Raw genomic sequence first — 25,910 nt, 5'->3', positions numbered from 1 at the left:
GGGACACAGTCTCTTATCTTAGCTTAGGCAGTATTAACATAGAAATCTGCCACTGGGAACTCAGTGTAGAGCCGCCTCCTGTTCACTGTATGTCTAGACTCATTCTAAATCGACTGTTTTGCCCCGGTCTCTGTGGATGTTAGGGGTCGGGCCTTATCCCATATCTGACATTGTGTTTCCATCAAGACGGTGCTGCTGCCTTAGCCTCTACGGTCATTAGTGCTGGCCAAAATCCCACCTCCGGTACTGTTCTTTTACCTGGCTGTGGGCACAACTGCTGTCCTTGTTTCTCTGAACATTTGCCTCAACTGTGGCCTCATTTCTCTGCAGCGTTGTGTCTTCATGACTTCATCTGTTTCTTTTGTTGTTGCTGTCTATTTGACTGTTTGCCCCAGTACCTATCAATAACTTCTGGTTTCTTAAGTTATTATTATTATTATTATTTTATTTACTTATTTATTTCACAATTTTTCTTGTGAGTTTATGCACTGAAAGTCTAAGGCTTGTGGTACCAGGTGGACCAGGCATGTAGGACAGGTAGGCTGGATTTGTCTTGCTAGAAAGTGCCACTGTGGGTCTTGTGCTCCATTTTGTTTCCTCATTTTTCATCCTTTTCTATGACTAGTTAGATTTAAGAAAGCTCATTCTTTGTAAAGTCTGTTGAGACACACTGCGGGATCAAACATCTGGACAGTCCATTCAACAGAGGGACCCTATTATGTAATCATGTATACTGATTGGAGGTTGTGCCTCACCTGTCTATAAATTGTCATTTCTGCTGGTTTTGATCATGCTGTTGATGGTTTACAGCTGAAGTTTGTTTTTTTGTTCACAATAAATAGAAGACTGTTCAACTATGAGTCCCACTATTCTGTTTGTTTTGATTCTTTTCACGACTGTCTACCTGATACAGTGTTTATGATTTGGAGATGTGCCTAGTTCTACTTTTCACTACAGGATCAAACTAGTGCCCATCAGCTACTCTAGTCGACCTGTCATGATTAATCCATTTATATGAAGGTGGACCTGTGAGAGGATAAATACTGATTAAGGCTAATGAGCAATATTTCATGGACAGCAGCGGTGATCTGATCCCAGCTATTTAAGACATTTTATATCAATATGAATTGAGACCCCAGGTGTCTTGTAATGGGACTGATAATAGGAGTACATAATGTGAGATGACACCTGTCATTAGACGTAATGCACTGCAGTGCAGTGCAGGATTTATTGTCTATGGACAATGGTAATGGGAGAAAAATGGCCAAGGCAGCATCACTTTTATGATGGATATAAAAATTCAAGCGAGAGGAGGGGCAGGGCAGAGTCATTCTTAACAGATATTCGGTGAGTTTAGTAGAGACACTATATAGACACAGTCAGTGGAAGAGAGGAAATGATTAAACAAAATACTGAAGAGGAGGCAAAATGTGGACCAAAAGACACCATATATCATGGACATGCAGGAAAACATGATCCCTTGCTTTCCTCTCCTCTCCCCCTTATCTCTTGTCGTCTTTCCTGTTTTTGCCATTGCTCCATCTCATCTATAATGTCACTTCTCTCTCCTCTAGTCTTTACCTTCTCTTTTTTCTTCAAAAATGCTTTACCACTGTCATCTCTTCCAGGTTCATCCTATGTCTAGCTGTCCTCCTCACTTCCACTATTCCACAGCTTCCTCGTTCCATTTTGCCCTCTCTCTTCAAGGTCAGTGTTTGATATGTTCTGGCACGTTAGATATAATCCTGAAGAACATACATAACACAAATGCATGCTCACATAAACGCATACAAACATACCCGAGGACATGTTCATGGAAAAACAAATAACCCCATCCCTGCCAACATGCATGTACACACTTCATCCACCTTCAGAGTGTAATCACAACAGACACTGAAAGTTACCTAGAGCTCAATAATGTGACCCCTTCTGCATTTCACGCCTTCCAGTTCTATACATTCAATGCTGAATATTTTCTCTACTAATCCAATGCTACACTATTGACCCAGCATTGTGTCCTTTCCTGTAACATGAAACATACATACACAACTACACATACACACACAAGCATGTGAATAAATATTAACACAGAGGAAATCGACAAGCATGTCCTGTATACATGCTGATGCAAAGAAAAAGAAAACTAGACAAAATACTCATATGCATGGTCACGGATACAAGAAAAACAAATTGGCAAATCAAGAAAGATGTTGAAAAAGCAAATGCTCCCATGTTGTGAAGTAAACAGACAAAATCAAAGATACACACACATATTTCCCTGTTAGGCTTTTGGCAAATTTACAGAGGCAAAGCTGAGGCTTTGAGGTCTGTCAAGGACAAACAGGTCCAATAGATAAACATGGACAGTTGAGGTAGAGCTGACTGGGACTGGTATGATATTTATTTATTTATTTAGCTCCCCATTAGTCATTACCAAGGTAGCAACTACTCTTCCTAGGGTCCACACACGTAAACACTACATCACAACACAAAACATTACATACTAATGCAAAAACAAATAGCAAACAAACATAAAAACAGTGAAACAGACAACACAGACTTTCACTAACAATAATTACACCAATACCCACACTATCAGGAAGTAATCAAATATATAATCAGTAAATCATCTCTCTTCACACCTTTTATCAAAGTGAATATTTCTCATCTGCTACGAACTTAATGATTTGCACAATTATACAGTACTACAGCCAAGAGATGTCGCTATAGTTAACACCATAACCGGCTAATGTTTACATTTGTTTTATGGACAGTGCAAAAGAGGCTCAGCTCTGATCTATAATGGGTAATACCAGCATTCTACTTATATAGTAGCATATTATGTGTGGGAAGTCCTAAATGTGAAGAAACACAGCAATATAGCACAAAATAATAGTTTTCAGGCTTAAATAGCAATTGAATGAAAGTAATGTAATATAAAAGCATATTCAACATAACAGATTAAACTAGTGTTATTAACAAACAATGCCCATAGCCACTCCAGACAGGAACGTGAACAGATTGTAGCGGGAGAAAATGAAAACCAAAAAGAGACTCGACCCAGGAGGAAGCTACTGTTTTCTCTTTGCCAGCAAAATAGAACTCTTCAGGAGACCTGTTTTTCATTATCAACATTTATCATAACAGCTTGAAGTGGCCTGTAAAAAAATCACATTTAAAATCACATTTTCTCAACAGAGACGAGTAAGCTAGATAATTCGAGCAGAAATCTTGCAAACATCTAGTGAAATGGTAAATACAACATAAACAACACTGCATATTGGTTTGAGAACAAGGCCGTTTAGCCTTCATAGCTTAAATTTGTCACAATACTGGCCGCTCAATCAAAGCATCATTGGAAAATGCAAATAAGTAAAGGGCAATGACATTTGGAGAGCCTTGAGATGGGGAGTTATTCCAACACAAAGCATGGGCCGGGCAGTCAGTTCTGAACACCAGAAATGCTGGTGATCAATCAGTCACTGGTACATCAGCCCTGTCAATACTGTGCTGTGGCAGAATAAAAACTTCACTTAACTTACTTTAAGAGCTGTCCTACAGTGCATGCCATGCCACTGACTTGATTCTACAATTCTTCGACTTTGACAAATAGATAATGTAGAAAGATATATATGGTCTGGACTGTATACCTGCAGAAAATGAACATGTACTTGATACAACAGTGATACAGCACTTGAGCTAAGGTTGGGGCAGTATGGATTTCACAACAAAAGAGAGGAAAAGAAAAACCCTCATTCAAAGGAAAAAAAGAGAGCAGCATGTGCAGCCTTGCTCTTTAATAAAAGCGGCCTCCTATCCAAAACAGAGTAAATTCAATATTGCCAAACACCGACGCCCTTCACAGCCAGTGAGGGAAACTGATACACCTCCGGTGGTGTCTCATATCCTCCTCCCCAACTCACTGTAAAAAACTGACAGTTTAGGCACACTCCCACTTTAAGATAGATTTACAGTAAGTGGCCACCACATCCCACTCTCTAAACATTTTGCAACACTCCTGCAAAAGTTCTGTTTTTTATTGCCACCCAAGGAGTTGTTTGGTAATTCCTGCTGTACTAAAACAGAATACAGCCACAGGGTAGAAGGAGAAATGGCGACCAACATAGAGCTTTACTTAGCCCATCCTGCACAAATTTATGAGAATATCCCTCTTTTCTGGTGCCCTCCCTGACCAACCTGCATCTTGAAAGTTTTGGCCAGAACTAACTTTGGTGCATAAATGTTTTTACAGATCCCTTGGTATGAGTCATCTCTTAATGGCCAAGCAAGTGCCATGTAGAACGATGGGCACTGTGGGCAGAGCTGGCTGGCTGATACAAGGGAGTTGGTGGTAATACAAGCCCGAGCCGTGTTTCTTTTTAAAGCGCTGCTTCTCTCTTTACCATCCTGCATTACTGTAACTCCACTGTTCGCTGCCTCCTCTGGGACGGGAGGGACAGAGATGAGAGAAACAGGAGGAGGCATGATAGGAAGAAGGGAGGAGGATGAGAGAAAGGGAGAGGAGGAAGAGAACAGAGTGGAAAAGATGAGACGAAGAGACAGGAAAATGAACACAAAGAGGAGAGAGCTCTATGGGTAGCAGAGAAAAGTAGTAGCACAGCCAGCTTGATCGACCCTCAGATATCCTTGAAAGTCTCAAACTGTTGGAAGACTAAATCCACATCAGAGGATTATACGCTGCTCACACTATGTTCCTCGTTTCAAAAATATCAATATTCAGAGAACCTGCAAAGTAATATTCTTTTTTACATGCAGCTGTACATAGTCCATTTAAGCGTAGAATCTCCTTCTTAGTATTAAACGGCAGAGAAACTGCTCACCGTGAAATGCTGTGGCATTCCCTTAGTATTCATTTCCTACAAGTTTTGAAAACAAGTTACAAATTGAAGTGCTAGTATACCTGACATAGAGAAGTTCATGTAAACAGTCTCAAATGGAAAACTTTAATGGAAATGAAGCTAGAATTACATATACCAGTTTATTCCAAGTATTTCTCCTTTCTAAAAGCTGTGATGGCACTGTGATGAAGTGAAACACACAGTATTTACACCAGGGGTCACCAATCATGTGCCATGGAGGGCCGAGAGGCTGCAGGTTTTCATTCCAACCAAGACCTCCACCAGGTGATTTCACTGATTAGCTCCTCCTTTCTGATACAAGGTGAGGTGATCAGTGAAGTCACCTGGTGGAGGTCTTGGTTGGAATGAAAACCTGCAGCCTCTCGGCCCTCCATGGCACATGATTGGTGACCCCTGATTTACACTACCCATTTCAATGGGAGCACAAATACTTGCAGTAAAACTCTGATGAAGATGACTGCAATAATTTGGCACCCCTTATTCATTCAGGTTAATACCAGATTAGTGGTTATACATGTAAACACACATGAACATGAACTGAACATGAAAATTTGAGACTCATTCTCATGCCTGGTTGAATAAGGAGTTGAATAATAAAGATAGCGGAAGTGGAGTTTTATTTTAATCATAATCATATGGGGACCAGTTGCTGCTAATCCTTTTTGTCCTTGACAGTGTATAAGATAGAGAAATAAATATAACAGGGAGAAAAAATAGGTATAAATATTGTAATAGATATAATTTATAGCATAAAACACTTTCGTTCCCTGAGGACAAAAGAAATTAATAATGGAAATTAACTTTGCAGGAGTGCACTGGGACAAGTGTGGGGGGGGAAATGGGACCAATGTACAGATATGAAAGGTACCATGCTTAGACAAGGTCACCTACTTATATGGAAGATTAGGAAAGCGATCCATGTGTGCATCTGCATTTGTGTCAGATAAAGGGACAAAGATTGAGAAAAAGAGGCAGAGACAGGGAGGGAGACACTGGCAGATAGCAGCAATCGTTCACCTCAGATAGCAGTGAACGATTAGAGGTAAATGGACCAGAAAGCAAAGATCAGAAAAGAACAAAGACAGAGAGAGCTTTGCCTTGCTAATGTGTGTGCCTCGGTAGGTTCAGATGAATGTGTAAAAGAAGGTGGGAAAATCACATACTTCCATACATACAAATACACACACACAAACACACACATGCAAACACAAGCTCACACATGCATGATACAGGGCAAAGCAATGGAAACAGACTGTGATAAAAACTGCTGCCTGGCTCTGTGTTCGCTTTACCCACTGAGTTGGAGTGTGTCTGTGTGCACGTTTGCTCACACACAAGAAAGCAACAGAAGAGGGGTGAGGAGAAAAACAGATGTCAAAAGAGATGTGAAGGGAGGAGTGAGAGAAAGCAGGAAGAAGAGAGGTGTAATGTTACACTGGGGTGCCATTCCAGTTCCCCTGTTCTAAATGAGAAATCCTCTGATTTACAGGGTAAGGTAAAAGCCCTTGACTTCAGAGAAGAATAGAGCCATACTCAAGGTTATGTATCACTATCATTACTGCTCTCTCCACTTTCACATATAACTCGCAGCTAAATGTAAAACCTTCATGCCTGCTCTCTGGAGGGTTGTGAAAGTCATTCTGGGAAATGTAGGAAACCACTAACTGATGTAGGCATACCTGAGGCAAGCTGAGATGAAATGATGAGACCGAAAAAAAGTAAATCACAACTGTTCACCAAAATAACAGTCTGAGTGTGATATCTCCTTTAACATTTTTCAACATTGCATATGGCGGAAGATCCGATTTCAAATGCAATATTTGGAGTTATTAACAGTGGGAAAAGGTATTGGGGTATATGATTACACGCGATCAATTCAGTTCTATTCAAGGTATAGCAATACTGCACAATAAAGCCTACACAGATGTATGCAAACACACACAGACACTTGCACAAACCCAAACTCGCCTGCCAAGAAAACATACACCGCACCGGTCACATTGCACATGAAAATGCAAAACCTGACAAACACACTGAATACACACACACAAACATACACAGTCAAAGTAGACATAGTATAATCTGTCAGGCAGATGGGCTCAGATTGAGATCCAGATGGAGCAAACGTGAGCACTGATACTGTGAGAAAGAGTGAGACACAGAGGGAGCAAGAGAGAATATGAGGGGTCCAACAATCAAGGATATCAGGCGAGCGAATTATACACAAACAAGTCATGTGGAACAACTCTGAGTAAAAACATGGAAGGCACTGCTGTTTACAAAAATCCTCACATGCACCTAGTTGTGCTGTTATGATAGCCATAAAGTATGTCAATATAATATCCTGTATGTAAAGAAGCTGTGCGTGTTTGTGTGTGGTTGCATGAATGTGCATGCATGTGCTTCATCCTGTCTTTGCACAAATTGCACTTAAAATGCCATATATTACTATAGATGCATGGAGTGCCCACTACCCATTACACCCTGCACACACACACACACACACACACACACATACACAGAGGAAGAAAGAAACTGTTTATCACATTACAGTCACGCGAGTTTCCTTCAAGCTGAAGGGCAAACTGGCGCAACTACAAAACAAATTAATGTTAATCATTCTCTAGTCGTGACCAGAGCGTTATATCTAAAATGCTACACAACTGAGAGGCCTAATTTTTCCAACCATCTGAATTCAGTTTGAACTTTTTGGATCTAAATTTTACCGCTTATCGTTATCAACTAAAACTGTGGATAGTATCTTTTTTTTTTTTTTTTCTTACAAAGAAACGCCAGCTTGTTAAATATCAGCATATGTGCAAGTATTTGAATTCCAGGGATCTTTCTCTGTTCATTGACATGACATTACATAGAGGACTCTAGCTCTGTAGTAGTGAAACAAAACAATCTAGTTAGCCTCCTTAAACCTTTAGTCCCACTATTGTAAAAAAAAAAAAAAAAAAAAAAAGCTCATGACGCTTGCAGAAGTCAGCCAACTCTAATAAACACTCAAAAAACAATGATTGACGATGACAAAAAATTTTTAAATATCCCAATAAAACAGTAAAGCATCACAAGTTCAGGAAGGCCCAAAATCTGACAGAGAGTTTAATGGATAACAAGAGAGTTTAAAAGATAATGAAAACAACAGCTTGATAGGATCCATAAAAAGGTTTGATAATTTTTTTATATCTCAAGGCTGCTGAGTCAGTCAGAAAATATGGGAGGCGTTAATGTCAGATAGCTGATAAGAGGAGGGAGTATCAGCTCCGTCACCTCAGGGCCGCCCCAGTGAGAATAGTTACATAAGACTTCGCTTTTAGGTTGTGACTGAGGCGGATGCACCAAGTCAGGGTTCAGAATCACTGATGTACCGTTGGTGCCACTGATATTTATTGTGGATGAATATTACTAGACCAGCTGTGAGGAATAATCCACAAAGACAATCACAATGGGAAGCTGGAACTCACCTGGAAATGCTGGTAAGTGCATTTTTGCGCCAGAAATATTGACAAAAATATCAACAACAATAACAAGAATTTCAATGCTTTTCAGTTGTTGATTCATTCAGTTAAGGAGTTTCATACACATGGATTTCACGCATAATACCATGAATTGTAAGCTTGGCTTTTTAAAGACACATTTCTCATGAGAGATATGCTCTTAAAACAACATAATTCACTTCCAGTGCAAAATACTTAACTGAAAAAAATAAGTCACGAGTCTAAACATTACTCATAGTGAGTCACTCAGCAAGGCTTCATGGCATCTAGATTGTTTTTGATGAGATGGATATGATTCATATGCAGTGGAACATATGACAGCTGGCAGGTGGGTAATATAAATCTCCACTCTGCACAATCACATAATTTTTCATCATATTTCATGATTTAGTCATTGATGTGTCTACCCACAGCGTACAACTCATAATTTTGGTTCAAGATCAAGTTTATTCAGAGCCCTTACAGTCTCACTGGACTTTACAGGCTCACAGTTTAACAACAACATCAACAAAAAACGTGACTTCAACCCTCATAGTGGGCAAAGACCCAGAAAAATGGAAAAAAAAATCTTGGAAAGAATCACAGAACGAGGGAAGCTGCTGACAGGGCAACCACGAGTGTACTGAGTGCCGAGAGGGCAATTATTACTTCAAATCCAAAACAGTCAATCAGTTACAAGAAATCAGACTATAACAGTTAAAATCAAAAGCAGAATAAGACATACTACACTACGTAAGTATTCACAGAGATAATATTGTGAAGGAAGGTTCAAGCAAGCAATTGCAGACAATCATCTGTTCTCTCTTTCTCTGTCGATTAACTCAGGCTCCAATGAACTTAAGATCTTGCTGGTTGGTCCAAGACGGACGGGCAAAAGCTCTTTTGGCAACACCCTGCTGGGCCAAGGGCAGGTCTTTGAAACCAGAGGGGGTGGGGCCAGCACGGCTGCCAGTGGCATCATCGCTGGACGTCACATCACTGTGGTGGATGCACAGGGTTGGGGGTCATCTGAGGACTCAGTGCCCAAACAGGAGAAAATTGAACTCCTCAGAGCCTTGGATCTGTGTGGACCTGGAGGACCCCATGTTATTTTGTTAGTAATCCCTCTATTGGATTTCACAGAGCCAGAGAGGAGGGCACTTGAAAGGAGAATGGAGATTTTGACCTCTTGGGTCTGGAGACACACTATGGTGCTGTTCACCTTTGGGGACTGGCTGAAGGGAAGGGGGCGGAGCTTGGAGCAGCACATCCAATCAGCAGGCCCCGCCCTGCAATGGCTGATGGAGAAGTGTCGCAACAAATACTATGTGGTGGATAACAAGATGGCTGTAACAGCCAAGAAAGAGCGAGCAAAGGAGACAAAGGAAAGTGAGAAGAAAGAAAAATGGGCTTGGAAAAGGACAGAAGTAGAGAAGGGGGCAGAGAGGAGGAATGGAGGTGAGGCAGATGGTAAGAAGGAAGGATGTGAGGAGCAGGTGAAAGAGTTGATCAGCAAGGTGGAGGATATGCTGCTGGAGAATGGGTTATGGCACTTCTCCCTTCACATGTACCGCAGACTAGAGGAGGAATGCAGCCGCAGAGAGCAGGAGCTGAGGGCTCGGATGGAGGCTGAGAGAGATGAGGAGAAGGTGAGGAAGACGGAAGGAGAGGAGGAGGATAGCCTGAGGAAAGAGGAAGAGAAGGAGGAGGGAGGGAAGGAGAAAATGCTGAAAGAGAGTTTGGAGAGATGGATAAATCTGGATCGAGGAAGAGAAGAGAGTCAAGGCAGAGATTAGGTGAAGAAAAAGATAATGAAGAGGAAGAGTGGGATACAGGATCTGAAAGTGGAGGAGAGGGGGAGGAAGGTGGGAGTGTAATGGCACAAGGAGGAAAACACTGAAGTCTGGAATGATGATTCTGTATGGACCAATTGGACGTCAAAGGTTAGCCATTAGTCCAATCTGACTGCAATCGCTCATTTAAGTCCAATCAGCCAGCTTGCTGTGGCTAACCCTGCCAGGAGAGACTCTACACCAGAGACTCTTGAGTATTTTCAGACCCCAATGGGAAATTTATTCTTTCATGCCGGGACATAATCTCATTAAAAATGCCACTTGTTATGTGGTCATGTCCTACCAGCAATAACCATGACCGATTTTGTATCTTCATCCATAGTTTCAGGAATTGTCATAACACTGTCACATAAAACTGTGTGCAGCCTCTTGTGCGTACTGTACAAGTTCTTGTAAACATGTATAAATGACCTCCTTTGGCAGTACTAATAAACAATTCATCACCAGGAGTGTCTGATATCCATCTAACCACATACACCTATTAAAAACTATCAATTATGCATTCTAATATAGGCCATATCACTATAAATTATACATCTGCACTGCATAATAAATGAAATCCTTTTTTGTTAAATGCATTGTGGGTTACATGAGGGCCATTGTTAACAGTATGATCTGCAGTAAATGTGTTGCTGAATGCTTGTTTAGTGCCTAGGCACATAATGATGAAACCAAAGACTGCTGAAATGGGATTGGTTTTGCTTCCAAAAACATAATGACTAAGACATTCATACCCTTGCACTCATGCTAGAATATATCTCCCAAAATAACTATCTGTAATAAAAGTAATTGTATGCATATTTCCAAACACACAAGAATATGCGATATTTTGTTATATTAATTGCCAAATCATTAAAACCCCACATTCCTGTTTGTGAAAGGCAGCGATTTCAGTGAAAATTATGCAGCTTCATCTCATGTAGGTTTTAGGTCAAAGGTGAGGGAAAACAACAGTCCACCGGCCTACCACCCAGCTTGTTGTTAAATCTGAACAAACTGTCAATTGACTCTGGGGAATTGCTGTTTCTTTTAGTCTAACGCAGAGAGTTAATCCTAATCCTTGGATCACAGCCATGATGCCATACAAGGTCAGCCACGTTGAAACCAACAAGGTCAGCCCAGGCCAGGACATTAGGCAAAGCCAGAAAACTCCATTTCAAATGCACATTTGGGCTCCATTTTCATGGTGAAGTGAGGCATTAAAACCCAGTGATGTTCTCTCTGGGGTGTGGGCATCTTATTTTTGCAATTTTTGACACCAGTGATATTCTTGGCAATAAACACTATCCTGGTGTCATCTAGGGAGAGGGGATTGGCACAGAAGTCACTGCCACTAATAGGAGGAATACTCTATTAACAGGTGGAGTTTAGGCAGACTTAAGGAAAGGCCAGTCAAATCAGCTACTCTTATTTCCTTTAAAAACAGCACTCCTCACTACATGACGCACGCTGGCATTTTCTAATGGAGGAGATCAGACCGGCTTCTCTGGCCTTCTTCTCCTCTCTGCATGTGCAGTTCAGTTGTACAGTAATAATGTACAAAAGTTGCCAACCAATACTTTTACATCTTGTGGCTCAGTGGTTTCTGTGAAAGCCCTTAAGAACACCAATGACAAGATTTTCAACCCAATATTCATTTATGTCATAAGGCCATTAATTTAGGCTAAAACTAGTCAAACCTATTGTAACTGGGGTGTCAGAGCGAAAAAGACATTGCATGCATGCATAGAAAACTCTCTGAACAACTTTCTGAACTTTCTGAGTAGTTTCGTAATTAGGATGAGAAGGCTATTTTAATTGGTTCCAGAGATCTGACAACAGTGGACTAACCATGTGTCATCGAGAGCTATGTGTGTGCAGCAAACACCACACCAGATAATTTCACTGATTAGTTCCTTGCTGGTTGAAGTCGTGCTGCAAGGTGAATTCAGCTGTTGCACACGTCTCAGATGGTTGCCACCCAGTGAGGATTTTGTAGCCATATGCCATAAACTACAAAAATAAATATACATATGCATACTAAAATAACTTTTTCATTTCACACTGGCAAATGGATTCATTATTTCACCAACTAATTTCCTTTCTACAACAAAGTAGCTATTAGAGCAGAAGACAGAGCCTGATAGAAGTCCCTACAGAGTTGAGACATGCCTGCCTCCTTTTATAGTGGCCTTCGCTCTGGAAGTAAATTTCCCTTTGCTTCATTTCATCACTCTCTTTCATTAATTTCATCACTCTACAGACATTTTAGAAAATCCCTATGTAAAGAGTCTGGGGCTTTGAACCAAATCAAACAGCTACAGCATGAATATATCTATAAACACACCTTCACTGTACATATGAGAAACAAAAAGGGTCAAGGGTGCATGTGCATTTTTTTTTTTTTTTTTAAAGAGAAACTGGTCTTCACATCCCATAAGGCATTGGGTGTGATATTATTGGTTCTTTCTCTACCAATTGAAGCACCAATGCCTTGTTCAGCTCATATGGTAAGGAAAGCAGAGGTTGCAGAGATTGCCATCAATACGACTTGGAGGTGTTCACATCACTTGGAGAGCAAAATTAGCAAATGGGAAAGTAAGATAAGCTAACATCATAATTATTCAATTCTAAATGGAAAAGGGTAATACTATTAAACTGTTAATTAAATATGCTCAGTCTTATGAACAGCTCTATGGAATTTGGATTTATTTACATTTAACACCCACCATTTTGCAGATGCTACCATGCTATTTATGACCTAGTCGCATATATCAGAGCTTTCAGAAAAATACAAGATTCCTAATTGTAATTACGAGTTGGACTGTTGAGGTGGACACTATTTACAAGTTGGCAAGTTCCCACAAATTGGAGAGGCTGTACCATCTTCCAAGTGTTGTGGGTAGTGTAATTCAGAAATTAATGTTGTGTTATGTTTTGTTTTGTTTTGCCAACAAAGCCACAATCACACTGACTGATGGCTTGTAGAGGAATACATATATACATACACACACACACACACACACACACACACACTCACATACACATACATATATACATACATACATATATATAGTAATTTCATGGTGGGGTAGGTAACAGTAAGTCAGCCTTACACCGTGACTCATGTTGTAGTAGTTTTCCCAACAGTAATAGAGTGCTCTCCAATAAAAGTGTATGATATTGAGCTAAAAACAACTTCAGGCACCTTTTTGTGGCTGGCAACACGGCAGATGCTCGGAGGAAGCACTTGTCATAGCTACTGCTGTTGCTATGAGACAAGTGCAAACCCATTTGATGTGCAGCATTCTTTAGCTAAAAGCTGAAATATTTTTAACTTCTAGCGCTAAGCTCTCTTGAGTGCTAAAAACGTGCTCTGCTCACAGTGCCAACAGGAACACACAGCAGCATGTCTTTTCCTTTGAAGACACAAGATGGTCTAGAGACAATGCAAAATGGACACATAGTGTTCATTCTGATATTTCTTTATTCACTAATAACACTAATTTACCTGCAAGTTTTGGCACTGTATGTCTGAACAGTATCTCATGGTCAGTTTGATGGCTAGTCTATGCAATCTGTTTTCTTAACACTTGGTGGATATGCATTTCTGTGGTGTATGACAGCGCATTAAGCTGCAACAACAAAACTGCACAGAACATTAGTGGAGCATAGCGTGAAAACAGCACAAGGTGGATTTGATTACCGCTTCACTGCTCAGCTCGCAGGGAAAAAGTAATTTCACTGTAGAAGCATGTGAAATGGATAACCTATTCCTTTTAGTTTCTGTATCCACTAAGTAATTCTCTCATAACACACCACCATCTATTATGTCAGTGCAGGAATGGACTTCTGATCCATATTGGTTTCTGATATTGCATAACATGTAATTCTGATAAGCACTCATTTCCTGGTGCAGTGTTCCCAACGTTATTTTATTACACACTTTGGTGAGACACACCAAATTATTTATTGATGTAAAAAATAGATGCCCGGCAAACACATTGTTTTACTCTCTCCCTCTCTCGCTTGTATTTAAAGTTTTTTTTTTTTTTTTTTTTTTAACTCACAGTTTAAGAAAAAATACCCATGTCACTCAACTAACTACGAAGAAAGTTTGAGTGAACATGTTCATAGCCAGATAACCTAAATTAAAATTAACTTATCAACTTTTCTGTGTTTTCTTGGTCTGGTAGCATTTGCACTAAGCGTAACATTCACAAGATTGCCTTCTGTCTTTCACTCCATCTACAGTATATGCATAAATTATATCATCTGCTCTACAAACCTCCTTTTCTCCTCACAGAGTAGGTGACCCTGAAAGAAAGAAAGGGAGACAAAAAAGACCATGTACATGCACTTCTTGGCCTAATTATAGGACACAGAAGTAAGAAAATGTGCCAAAAGACAGGTTAATGTGCATGCAGGTGTGTGTATTTGTGTATATATTGATGTATGTTTGTGTGTATGCCCCTCTTCACATATGAACTGCAGACTATATGTGGAGAATCATGTCCGGATATTGTCTGGAGTTGCCTTTTCACACATGAAGCACACAACAGGAGATTGTCCATGTCAGATGCGTTGTCATCTACAGGAAATACTCTGTACAGTTTAGGTGAGGGGTGGCACCTGGGTAGGCCGTGCATACATGGGCTCAACTGCACATTACGCAGACTTTGTACTAGGGCGCTGGCAGAGTCAAGTCTATTTAAAGGCAAGGCCAACCGGATCAAACATTTGACTTCTCACATACTGCTCCTCTGGGTAGTGTCGGGATAAGTTCAGGGGTTCAGTGCGTGTGTAAAATAGACTTATGGCTCTGTCTGTGTCTGCACATGCGTATATATTTTCTTTTCTATTTCTCTGTCACAGGATAGTGTCAGCCAAATTCCAACTTATAACTTAGTCTGCCCATTTCCACTGGTCAAAGCCAGTATTTGAAGTGAAACAATATGATACACATGATGTATATCCAAATATGGTTAGGAGCAGGGTAAGGAACAAAATCCAGTGCATTGCTAGGTTAGGCACCTTGGTAAAATGAATAGCTGGCTTCTTATCTTGTACCACCAGTCTTTCAGTTATCAATGCCGGCTAGTCATTGGCCATATCAGTAGCTGGCTTCAGATAGGATATTGCTTCCTCTGACATCTCAATAGTCTTAATTTTGTACCTTACCCTGCACCATAAATAAGCGACATTCCTAAACTGCATCACCTGCTGGAACGGATCCTGGAATGGACCCTCTATCAAACAAGCACCTCAGAACTAAAGTGACCCCAGCATCTATAAGATACACAATTTAGATATCATTACAGGTTGCTTGTGCGAGGCTACAGTGCCTTTTTATTGCATGTCTTTGATATCTCTCCATTTATTTATTAACATCCTGTACCCTTAGGCACCGAGACAGATCAAACATTGATTATTTTAAGATTGTTGAAGTTAATACTCTGCTTATAGTGATTCACTGCAAGGTGACTTCCTCTGTACTCTGGCACACTCCTCAATGGTTGTCCTTACTACAAAACAGTCATCCATCATTTGCACACACACACACACACACCCACACACACCAACACACACACAAAAGGATTAAAGCATGCTGATAAGCCTTCGTCACAATCAGTTCCTGTTGAGTGGATCTCTGTTGAAGAAAACCATAAAACCAATACAAACAGGGCAAAACCACCAAGACATTTCAGTGAGACTGACGAGTGAATATGTAGTGTCATTGATCTAAACGACTCCTCTGTGTTAGCATTAGATGTATCACAGTCAAAACACTAACATATGTAATTAATTCAGCTGTCAAGAATGACAGTATTCCTCTTGCCACGGTATGTAGAAACACAGTAAAGAAGCTTAACAGTGATGAACTGCATCGTTTGGGTTGCTTTCAGAAACAGCATCTTACAAATTCTATATGTCTTTGGACTACACTGTCATTGTCACTTCCTGTTATGATATTCCTGCATATGATATTCCTGCATGTCATATTCCTTACTGCCAATATCTTTTTACTGCCTGTTACAACACAAGGCAGTATAATCTGCACGTCACTGTGAATCATCAATCAATCATTGTCACTGTTTGACGTCTCAACCCACTGGACTCATTTCATTGCTGCACAGTATATTAAATCTGCAGTGCCCTGCATCTCCTAGCTATCTGCATCTTGTCTACTGTGCTGAATATCATCCTGAGTAGGTCCACTCTGATATTTTATGAGCCAAATACTAAAGACAAATACTTTCTGCAGGGTTTATGTCAATGGTTTATACATTGAGCGTAAACATATCGTAATGTAAATATAAACAATAGTGTCTTAACAAAAGAGTAAATAAAACATGAAACAAGCATGGTTAGTGTAACCCTATCATTTAAAACACAGCAACAATGTACAATCTATACCGCAAATCGAATGAAACAAAGATCACAAATGTCAGAAATATGTTGAAAAGTGTACTGACAGTGATCTCATATGTCCTTTGATCTGCTTAACTTTAGCAGTCACAGAGTGTAGAGGACAGGGCACCATTGTGAGTTTGGATTGGACTGCGACAGAACTAGCCAACAGAGTGACCTAGCTGGCTGGGCAGAGAGCCAAGCAGAGGGCAAGGGAACTAAAGGGCAATGTGTATTAGATAGAGAGATAAAATGATGGATAACTAAAGACAAAATGACAGAGAAAGAGAAAATGTATCTGCATAAGAGAAAGGCAGAGAGGACAGCAGAGGGACGGGGAGTGAAGGGACAGAGGGTATGTGAGAGAGAGGCATGGAGAGAAAGCCATGCAGAAAAGAGAAATCATGTGAGACAGAGTGAACACACACAAAAAAAGATGCAGCATTGGAAACACAAAGAGAGATGGATTTTTATGTCATGTTGGATCAGAAAGGGCCAGAGATGACCAATAAACAGATCAGCACCAGATAATAAAACAATATCCTCAAAGAAATTCTCCACAATCCCTTGCATAACATTCCAGCCCAGTGCATTTTACTGTGCAACTCGTGAGAACTTCCAGCATTTCAATTTTAAAAAAAACTTTGTGGCATAATAAACAGACAACTTTTGAGGTCATCGAACAAGCAATAACCAGAAATGGAGTTGGATCCAAGTAGATCAAATTCATAATAACACAACAGGCTATAGGTTATAGCTGCAGTCACAAAATTGCCGGTCCACGCTGTTTTAAAACTATAATCATATATCATGAACGTTCAGGATAAACCATCTGTGCCATCTTGCCCATTCACTTGTAACTACTCCCACATAGTATGTGTCATTGTTCATTGTCCACTATCATTGTTCTTTTTCTGAAATAAAGCTCATATAGTGTATGCATGGCTGTATTTCTGAAGACACAATCCAAACTCAAAAGATGACCAGCCGGCAACTCAGTACTGAGATTAAACAAGGCAGGTGAACATGTATTATAACAATAGTGTCAGTCAAGTAGTGAAATATGCCCTCTGCTGTTCATCACCCACTCTAACATCTTTACCACCTCATGCCATCTGGGTTATACTGCCCATCACGTTGTGTTTGAGAATGCAGTAGGAACAACTAGTGGGTAAATTGCAAAAGTGACACGAGGTCAGGGTCTAGAAGCAACTCCGTCACCGCCCTCCAACTTTCTCTGTCCATTATTAACGTTTTCTTCAAATGTTTCTGAAAAGGGGTGGTGGCCTTGGATGAGTTTTGTGTCGCAGATAAGATGCAGAAATGAAACACTTCATTTGCTTTGTTGCTACATCTCGTTTTGAGAGAGTGAAAGAGGAGAGAGAAGACGACAGTGGATGAACTGTCCATGCACCCTCAGTGCTTCCCTACTTCTTTTTCCTTGAACAAAGTGAAAAGAAATGTGACAGAGGCCGGATTCAACCCCACACAGTCACCATGGGATGCTGGTTTCCAAGGTTACCACCAGGCATGTCAGTTGGTGGCATATTCATGGACATAAGGAGACTAATCAAAGACATTAGGTAAAAGTAACGCTGTACACAGCAATGCATGTTCACCTAAGTGCTTGCAAACATATGAAACATGGGCTTGCCAAACAATTTGAGACACAAAAGAATTGCTTTGAATTAGAGTTCTTTATTTACTCTTGTAATATGCCAAGCGCTGGTGTGAACAATCCCTGTTACATCCTGCTTCATTAAGCTTGCATGTCAACAAGGCAATGCACAACAGGTGTGCTACAATGCAAGTTGTCTATGATTCATAGCATTCATAAAATCTGTCATTCACTTTAATATTATACTTAAACTGTGAGAATGAAAAATATCAGCCTGAGAGTTTTAGTGTGTCGAGCTGCTTGACCAAGGCACTTTAACTTTCAGCTGCTCAGTGACCGACAGAAGAAGACAGGCTAGTGAATGTGTGGACATGCAGGGTGTTGCTGGAAAAGAATGAGTGCACACAGTTGACCTTCCCTGGTTTAAAAAAAAATGTACAAAAAGTGAAAAGCTTTTCATGGAAATTAATAGAAACCATTACGTAATGTCTTCCCTCACTGTTGCATGGGATGGGATTCCGGCCTGGCAAGAAAAACACATTCACTTGACTTGATGCTATGACATCATGCTTACAAGAAGTGCATACAGGAACTGTAAAAGAAGTGTTGCCATGGGAACTGAACAACTTACACAACAACAGATGACTATAGTTATAAGACAGTTCAAACCCAGACTGTTGCTCCTCTTCATATATTTATGTAGCCTAGCCTTTATTTATCCAGGGTAGTTTGACTGAGCAAACATGTTTTCAGCAGTGCCACATGTCACAAAAGGAGTCAACTTTCCCGGGCAGATGTAGTGTAAACATCTTTGTGAACCCCAGTGACTGCATTTCTCACCTCTCTAATGCCTACAGGTTCATCTACCTGACTCTAGCTCGCTTGTGGGGGTGCAACAACAAGCTGCCACTGAAAAAAAAGCTGCCACTGAAAAAAAAAAAACATCCAATTTGGTAGAGCTACAAAAGAAAAAGTGGCCGGGTGAATGAAGTAACAGCTCAATAAATTGTGATGAGTTTCATTCAGTAGAGTGAATACCAGAGAGACAGGTAGAAGGAGAGGGAGAAAGAGAGAGAGAGAGAGCAAGAGCGAACGAGAGAGACAGAGACAAAAGTCCTTTAAATAGAACTGAAGCCCTGAGAGCACACAAAGGAATGCAGCCTGTCAGTAAATTGGTAATGTCAGGAGGCCAAATTGAAGCGCTGATTAGAGGCCACTCCTACAGCTTCCTCAACAAAGACAGGAGAGGAAAATTTGGGGAGGATTATCTTTTCATCGATGTCATACATGACTGAGAGAATTGCTAAGTTAATAATCCTGGAGCCTCTGTGTGTGTGTGTGTGTGTGTGTGTGTGTGCGTGTGTGTGTGTGTGTTAGGGGAGGGGGTAGTTTATGTCATATCATGCCAGCAATCAGAAGTGAATTAAAGTTACTTCATAGCTGCATTTCTGCGCAGCGTCATAAGTGGCAGCTTGGCCCGAGTTGTCTGCACTGAACAACCTGCATCACTCACCACTGGTCCACTGCAACTGAAGCTGATTTTCTCTGTGTGCATAAACACCAGACCATCTTTTTAATGCCCTACCCACACGCTGTAAAACATTCAGAATTCACACTCAAACATCAAAGTCAAGTGCAAAAAGATGTGTGGTATGTTTGGTGATATTGTTAAATGACAAATTTTGTGCATTTCCTACGCACTGGATAGATCTCACACAGGCAATGATATTGTGGCCTCACCATTTGGCATTATTATCTGTACACATAATGCTAGGTTGGAAAACAAGTCCAGATTATCCCAGCTGTTTGTGACAGTGTGTTTTGCTGTCACTTATTATTTCTTTCGTTTGGAATGATGCCAAAGTTGCCAAGATCCCACCAGTTTTCTAAAGGCTGCAGAAAGCTTCCTTAAAGGAGTGCTAAGCAAAAGAAGAGAGTTGATTCGAAAGAGAACAAAAAGGGTAGAGTAAGGATGAAATATGATGGTTGACCCGACTTACTCATAAAATATGTGCTTACACTACATTTTTTTGTCAGACTAGTATGCAAAGTGCACCTTTAAATATTGCTGATTGACGTTTCATCATTTATCTAAAATGACATCACGGAGAAATTGCAAAGCAGAGCAAGGCTGCAGGTCCGTGTTCATCACAAGCACAAAGACATAAAAAGTGATGCTTCACATTTCTCTTTGCCCTTTTTCTTGATTTAAGAAACCGATCAAGCATTTATTATTAAGATGCCAAGGAACTTCTTTCATTTTCAAGCCAACCCACAGTACAGCCTATTTTAAATTTTAAATTAAATTGTACCCAACTATTTGAGTAGTCAACCACATCTCTAGCACCTATTACTGATTTGCTTCCAAGTGACAGCTTCATGACCACCTGTGTACATAAATGATCAATAGCAAAGAGAAGCTAAAACTGCATGTGTGGGAGACTGTGTATGTCACTTATACATTTATAAGCAACTAATGCTTGCATCCATGTTAAATCCTGCCATTGCCACTCATCTCTGCCTGTGGCCTTTCTTTCACTAATCTCTCTCTCTCTCTCTTTCTTTTTCTCTGTCTGTCTGTCTGTCTCTCTCTCTCTCTCTCTCTTTCTCTCACCCCCCACCACACACACACACACACACATGTACAGACATTAGGTGAACCACTGTGGTGGAACAGATGAGGGGAAATGGAATGGTCCTGACAGAGTATAGGGATAAATGGAGAGATAATCGGGTGTGAAATCACCCTGGTTTTCTTTCTGCAGTAATTCGGCCTGTCTCACCCTCTCTCTCAGCGTCAGTCGGCACGCTGGACCATTACCGTTTCACACTAAAGTAATATTAGGAAGAGCCAGGAGAGCTTTTAATAGCAGAAAAATGTTAACCTGTCGGCTCCTGTATAACTAGTTCCCTGCAGTGTATTCAGCCGCGTCATTCAGGAGTCGGTGCTCTTTCCTCTCTCCTCCACTCTCCCGCAGCAGCTTCACTCCTCTGTTCTCTTTTCATCGCTCTCCCGCCTGCATGTCATCTGTTCAGCAATCATTTCCTCTCTACCCCCTAAACCTTCTCCACCCTCCACCTTCATCCCTCTCTCTCATTCTCTGTCTATAACTAGGGTTTCATCCAAGTATTTTTATATTAATTACACTGACAAAAATAGATATTAATTATATAATTAAAAAAAACAACGAAAACACATTTGTCAAGCAAGTAATGATGGAGCAAAAAGTCGCTTGCATTTTTTTTTTTTGTGGATGTACTTGTGGATGTCCTACCGAAAGTCTCTTTATTTGCTTCAGTCCAACTGATGTAAACACACCTAGATCTCAGTTTATTTTTTGCCTCGTTTCAAAAGTTTGCATAAAATTCACCTGACAGTTGGAAACATAGCATATCTGGCACTATCTGGTTGCCGCCTCACAACAGACTGGCTGGGAGCAAACATCAGACGTGGTGTTGGACATTGCCTCCTTAGACAGTTATGGCTAGTGGGATACTGATACCAAGCAAACACACACACACACACACACACACACACACACACAGATAGGCATGTTGAAATACACATGCATACAGATGCAAATGCCACACACTCATGCACATACACAGAGTGGCAGATTAATAATCTAAATACACAATATGTCGCACTATGTTGTGACAGTGTGGGAGAAGGGTTGTGAGTAACAAGCAAAGGCTGTGGTCTTGTACACTGACATCTCTGCTGGTACACACACACATGCACAGACGCGCACACACACACACACACACACACACACACACACACACACACACACACACACACACACACACATATATACCATAACGCTGTTGTTCTAATATTGAATGATGAACACTCTTGTCTGCATTTTGCTACAGTTTGATTGTCAGGCCTGTTGGCAGGGAAACAACACGAGTCAACCCCCACTAAGCTCTAAATATAGAGTACGAATACTGCAGATGGGCCTGTGAGTCTTAATTTGAAGATGCTAGCTGTGCATTCAAAGAATCAACTTTGACAGAAACAGAGATAATAATACACATTTGTTTGATGCTAGGATTTGAATGATGATCATAAAGTCAGTATGGAATTGGTGTGCAAACTGTGCCGGCCTACATTTGTTCCCTGCACTTCAAAGACAAACAGTGAGGGTAACGACAATGTAAAAATTACTTTTCATCTTAAAGATATGACTTTTATTAAACAAGAAGCCATGGTTGCATGAATGCATAATGCTACAAAAAAAAAAAGAAAAAAAAAAAACACAGAAGAGAACTGACTATGAGATTTTAATCTAGCATAAATAATTAATAACAACAACAGGCTGATATTAAACTGTTTGTGTAGCACTTGTTAAAATACAAAGTGCTTTACAGGGAGTGGGAGAAACAAAAGCACCCACCACTAAACAGTAATAGAGAACGAAGGGCAACTGAACAAGATTAAAAACAAGAAAAACAATTACTTAAAAGCAGACTTGTGTCTTAAGGTGTGATTTAAAAGGAGGTACTGACTTTGCTAGCCTAATTTCCCCAGGCGTGCCAATGCACAGCGGAGGGGCTCTAATGGCAAATCCCTGATTACCTTTTGTTTTGAAACTAAACTGTGGAACAGTTAGTTTCAAACAAAAGCTCTGCCTGAGGATCTGCGCTCAAGCTCATATAGGTTTAAAGCCAATTCATGCTTCTCTTCAGTATCTGCAGTGTTTACGGTGAGTGAGGTGAGCGTCCTTGGTCCCTGATCTTGCGAAGTTTGAGCTATTGCTATGGCGAGGAAATACCGTTCACTTTCTGTGTTACTGTTAGAGGAGGGATTCAGCCTATCGTTACAATGTGGACTCGATACAAACACACTCGCAACTCAATGCTGAAATTCTTCCCAGATCCTCCGCATACAGTCACAAATGCTGCAGTTACTTAATTTCACCGCTGATACCGTGTCAACTGCACAGATTAGCCTTTAGAAGGTCTGGAATGGAACCACCAACTTCAAAAAATGATCAGTAGGATGTCAAAATCGGTTCTGAAAGTGACCACTGACCAGTGCAGCAAAGTTTGGATATATGTGGTCACTGCATTTGGCACCTGTTAAAATCCTGGTGGGGATTTTTTGACTGAGACAGCAGTAGAGAAAGTTGTAGTGGTCGCCACAAGCAGATAAAAGCACACCCAAGAGAATCCCGTGGAAATGTTAGGGAACACGAGCAAAGCCGGCCATTTTGACAGTTTCCCACATCAGTTGACCCCTGTTGGCCAGCAATATTTGCATGTTCATTTTTCCATAGTTTTGGGTGAATGTTTGCAAGAACTCTTCAGATTTGACTGAGACGAGTATTAAAGAATAACAGGGGAGAGGGGTTGATGATGGAGTTGACGATGCCTCTTTGAACACTTCCTGGTAATGTTACATTCATTATAAGTTCTAGAGAAGTGCACATAGTTATAGCCTAGTTATTAAGCTGTGTGTGTGTGTGTGTGTGTGTGTGTGTGTGTGTGTGAGAGAGAGAGAGAGAGGGAGAGCGTGTTTGTGTGTATGTGTAAAACACCAATTCATATTCCAGCACTCTTACCTTCAATAATCAGCATAATTTCTGCCCTGCAGCCCCCTATTAGCAGCCCAATTTCTGCACTGCCTCCTCCCTGTTGAGCAGCCCTCCTTGTTCCCCCGTCTCTACACAGTTCATTTGATCTCCACAGAGCTGACACCAATCTCTTGACATGACTTTCAATTTGCCCCAGCTCACTCTTTATTTATGCCCCTCCTCCTTTCTCTTTCCACCTTTAATATCTGTCCCTATCTTTTGTTTCTGTTCATTTCTCCCTCCCTATGTCACTGTCACTCTCCATTCGCGTTATGTTAATTTAATTGCTCCATCTATCTTGTTCTCGCTGCTCCTTTCCTCCTTCTCTGCCTTGTTCTCTCTCTGCATTTATTTACTCTTGTTCACTTAGTCTTTGGTCAATAAGTGTCCTATTGTGTCACTGAAGGCTTTGAGACTAGAGGGCATACAAAAAGCACTAACTGAAGTATCTTCACTTTTCAAGCTTTCTGTTTTAAATACATCTCTATGTTTGTCTTTCTCTGTTATCTTTCCCTCTTTATTCCCAGCCTCTCTGCTCTTTTCTTCCTCTGTCTTGTTTTATTCATTTATTTATTTATTTATTTTTCTCTGCCATTATTTCTCTCTCTCACTTGTTCATCCTTTGCTTTAAATATTTAATTGTGAGTGCACTGACATGACACCACTGTTCTCTGCTGGAGCTGAGCTTGTTTAGATCTTGCAGCAGCAAATGAGGAGCACGCGGCAATTTCAAACACACATCTAAGGCTTCTCTGCGTCATTTAATCTTGTTGTGCAATTTCGGGAACAACAGTAAATCATACTGTTTCTGTTGTATAATATCCTGAAGAAGAGAGTCATGAAACATAGTTGCAAAGAATGAGGCATGCACTTAAAAAGGACAAGAAATTCGAGGGGAATACTTTTGCTTTATGTCATAGCTTCCACCTACAGACATTTTCACAGTGAATATTTTCTGTTCTGCTAAGAAAGTTTGATAGAATTGGGGAAGCAAAATGTCATGCATGAAAGCAAGACAAGACATGCTAAAATAAGTAAATGCTTGTGCTGGAGCCAGAGATTGTGCAAATAATAACAGGAAACAGAAGTAAAACTAGGTAATAAGGTAAATGCTAACACCAGAAGTATATATATATATATATATATATATATATATATATATATATAAAGAAATAATACAAATACAATAAATTCATGAAGTAACATCAAATAAAATAAAACAATAAAATTAAATAGGCAAAACAATAAAAGTAGTAGCCATGGATGCTTGAAGCAGAGACTCCAGAACTTTGCTTTTTTGTTTTTCTTTACCATCTTCTGTGTAATCTGTGTAGTAACTGTCTTGCCATTGTACATTATCAACTATAAAAATAATGATATTTGCTAATAATTCATATTTGCTGCTTCAGTGCTCTGTGTGTGTATTGTTGTTTTTTTTTTTAACAGAGTTTACAGAGTAAATACATAAATTGCTGCCACAAGCTTTGTAGCAAAGCATTTTTGCCACAATTATCCTACTGAGAAAAAAAAAAACAGCTTAGACCAGCTGAAGCTGGTTGATGTTGGTCTTTAATGGGCACTGCGGGTCTTCTGATGGTGCTTGCTGGGCAGAGGCGGTCTGCTGCTAGTTAAAGCGGTGAATAAGAGCACTGATGCTGGTACATCAGCTAAGACCAAAATCAAGGGCCCCAAAATGAACCTGGTCACCGACTAAACCAACACTTGTGGTCAGAGCATAAACAGCTTAAGCTGGCCACCAGCAGAACCAACTTGGCCAACTTAGCCTTACCACAACACTCATTTTGCAAGAGCCTATCTGTATTCTACAATTGTGTGGCACAAAAAACATGCTGCATGTTGGAACAAATACCTTCATGTGTGTCTGTGTAACACGTGGGATCTAGAGAGGAACCACTGATGGCTTGTCCAAATGTGCAGAAGCCAACACGTCAGAGGGAATGAACAAGAAAGAGAGAGGGAGGGGCAGGGAGAGAGAGAGAGACATGAGAGGGAACCGCAATAAGAGAGAGTAGTAGGCAAGAGAGAGATCGAGAGCTACTATTGCACGTGAGAGTAAAAATCAGAGGGAGAGAAATCAGGGGAGCAAA

General features: G+C 40.5%; 2 protein-coding genes across 5 annotated transcripts in view; one reads left to right on the top strand and one right to left on the bottom strand.

Moving 5' to 3' along the window:
- The window catches only part of LOC115374612 (GTPase IMAP family member 4), a 29,971-nt gene extending 19,319 nt beyond the window's left edge, over positions 1-10,652 (top strand). Inside the window, exons 2-3 of one of the 3 annotated variants that reach the window (XM_030073591.1) lie at positions 1,629-1,707; positions 9,209-10,652. In XM_030073591.1, coding sequence (XP_029929451.1) covers positions 1,638-1,707; positions 9,209-10,158 — 1,020 coding nt within the window. In that variant the 5' untranslated portion in view covers positions 1,629-1,637 and the 3' untranslated portion in view covers positions 10,159-10,652. Of the gene's footprint in view, positions 1-1,628; positions 1,708-8,256; positions 8,363-9,208 lie in introns of those variants that run through there. The other 2 variants (XM_030073592.1, XM_030073593.1) reach the window with 2 other exon arrangements.
- The window catches only part of LOC115374613 (SPRY domain-containing SOCS box protein 4-like), an 81,688-nt gene that overhangs the window by 8,814 nt on the left and 46,964 nt on the right, over positions 1-25,910 (bottom strand). The window contains exon 4 of one of the 2 annotated variants that reach the window (XM_030073595.1): positions 18,440-18,746. The exons of the other annotated variant lie outside the window; for it this stretch is intronic. Coding sequence (XP_029929455.1) covers positions 18,553-18,746 — 194 coding nt within the window. The 3' untranslated portion in view covers positions 18,440-18,552. Of the gene's footprint in view, positions 1-18,439; positions 18,747-25,910 lie in introns of those variants that run through there. 2 annotated transcript variants of the gene reach the window in all.

This window comes from Myripristis murdjan, chromosome 17 (assembly GCF_902150065.1).
Source record: "Myripristis murdjan chromosome 17, fMyrMur1.1, whole genome shotgun sequence".
Lineage (NCBI taxonomy): Eukaryota > Metazoa > Chordata > Actinopteri > Holocentriformes > Holocentridae > Myripristis > Myripristis murdjan.
Note: the sequence above shows the minus strand (reverse complement) of the source record. Positions and strands in the feature narration are given on the sequence as shown.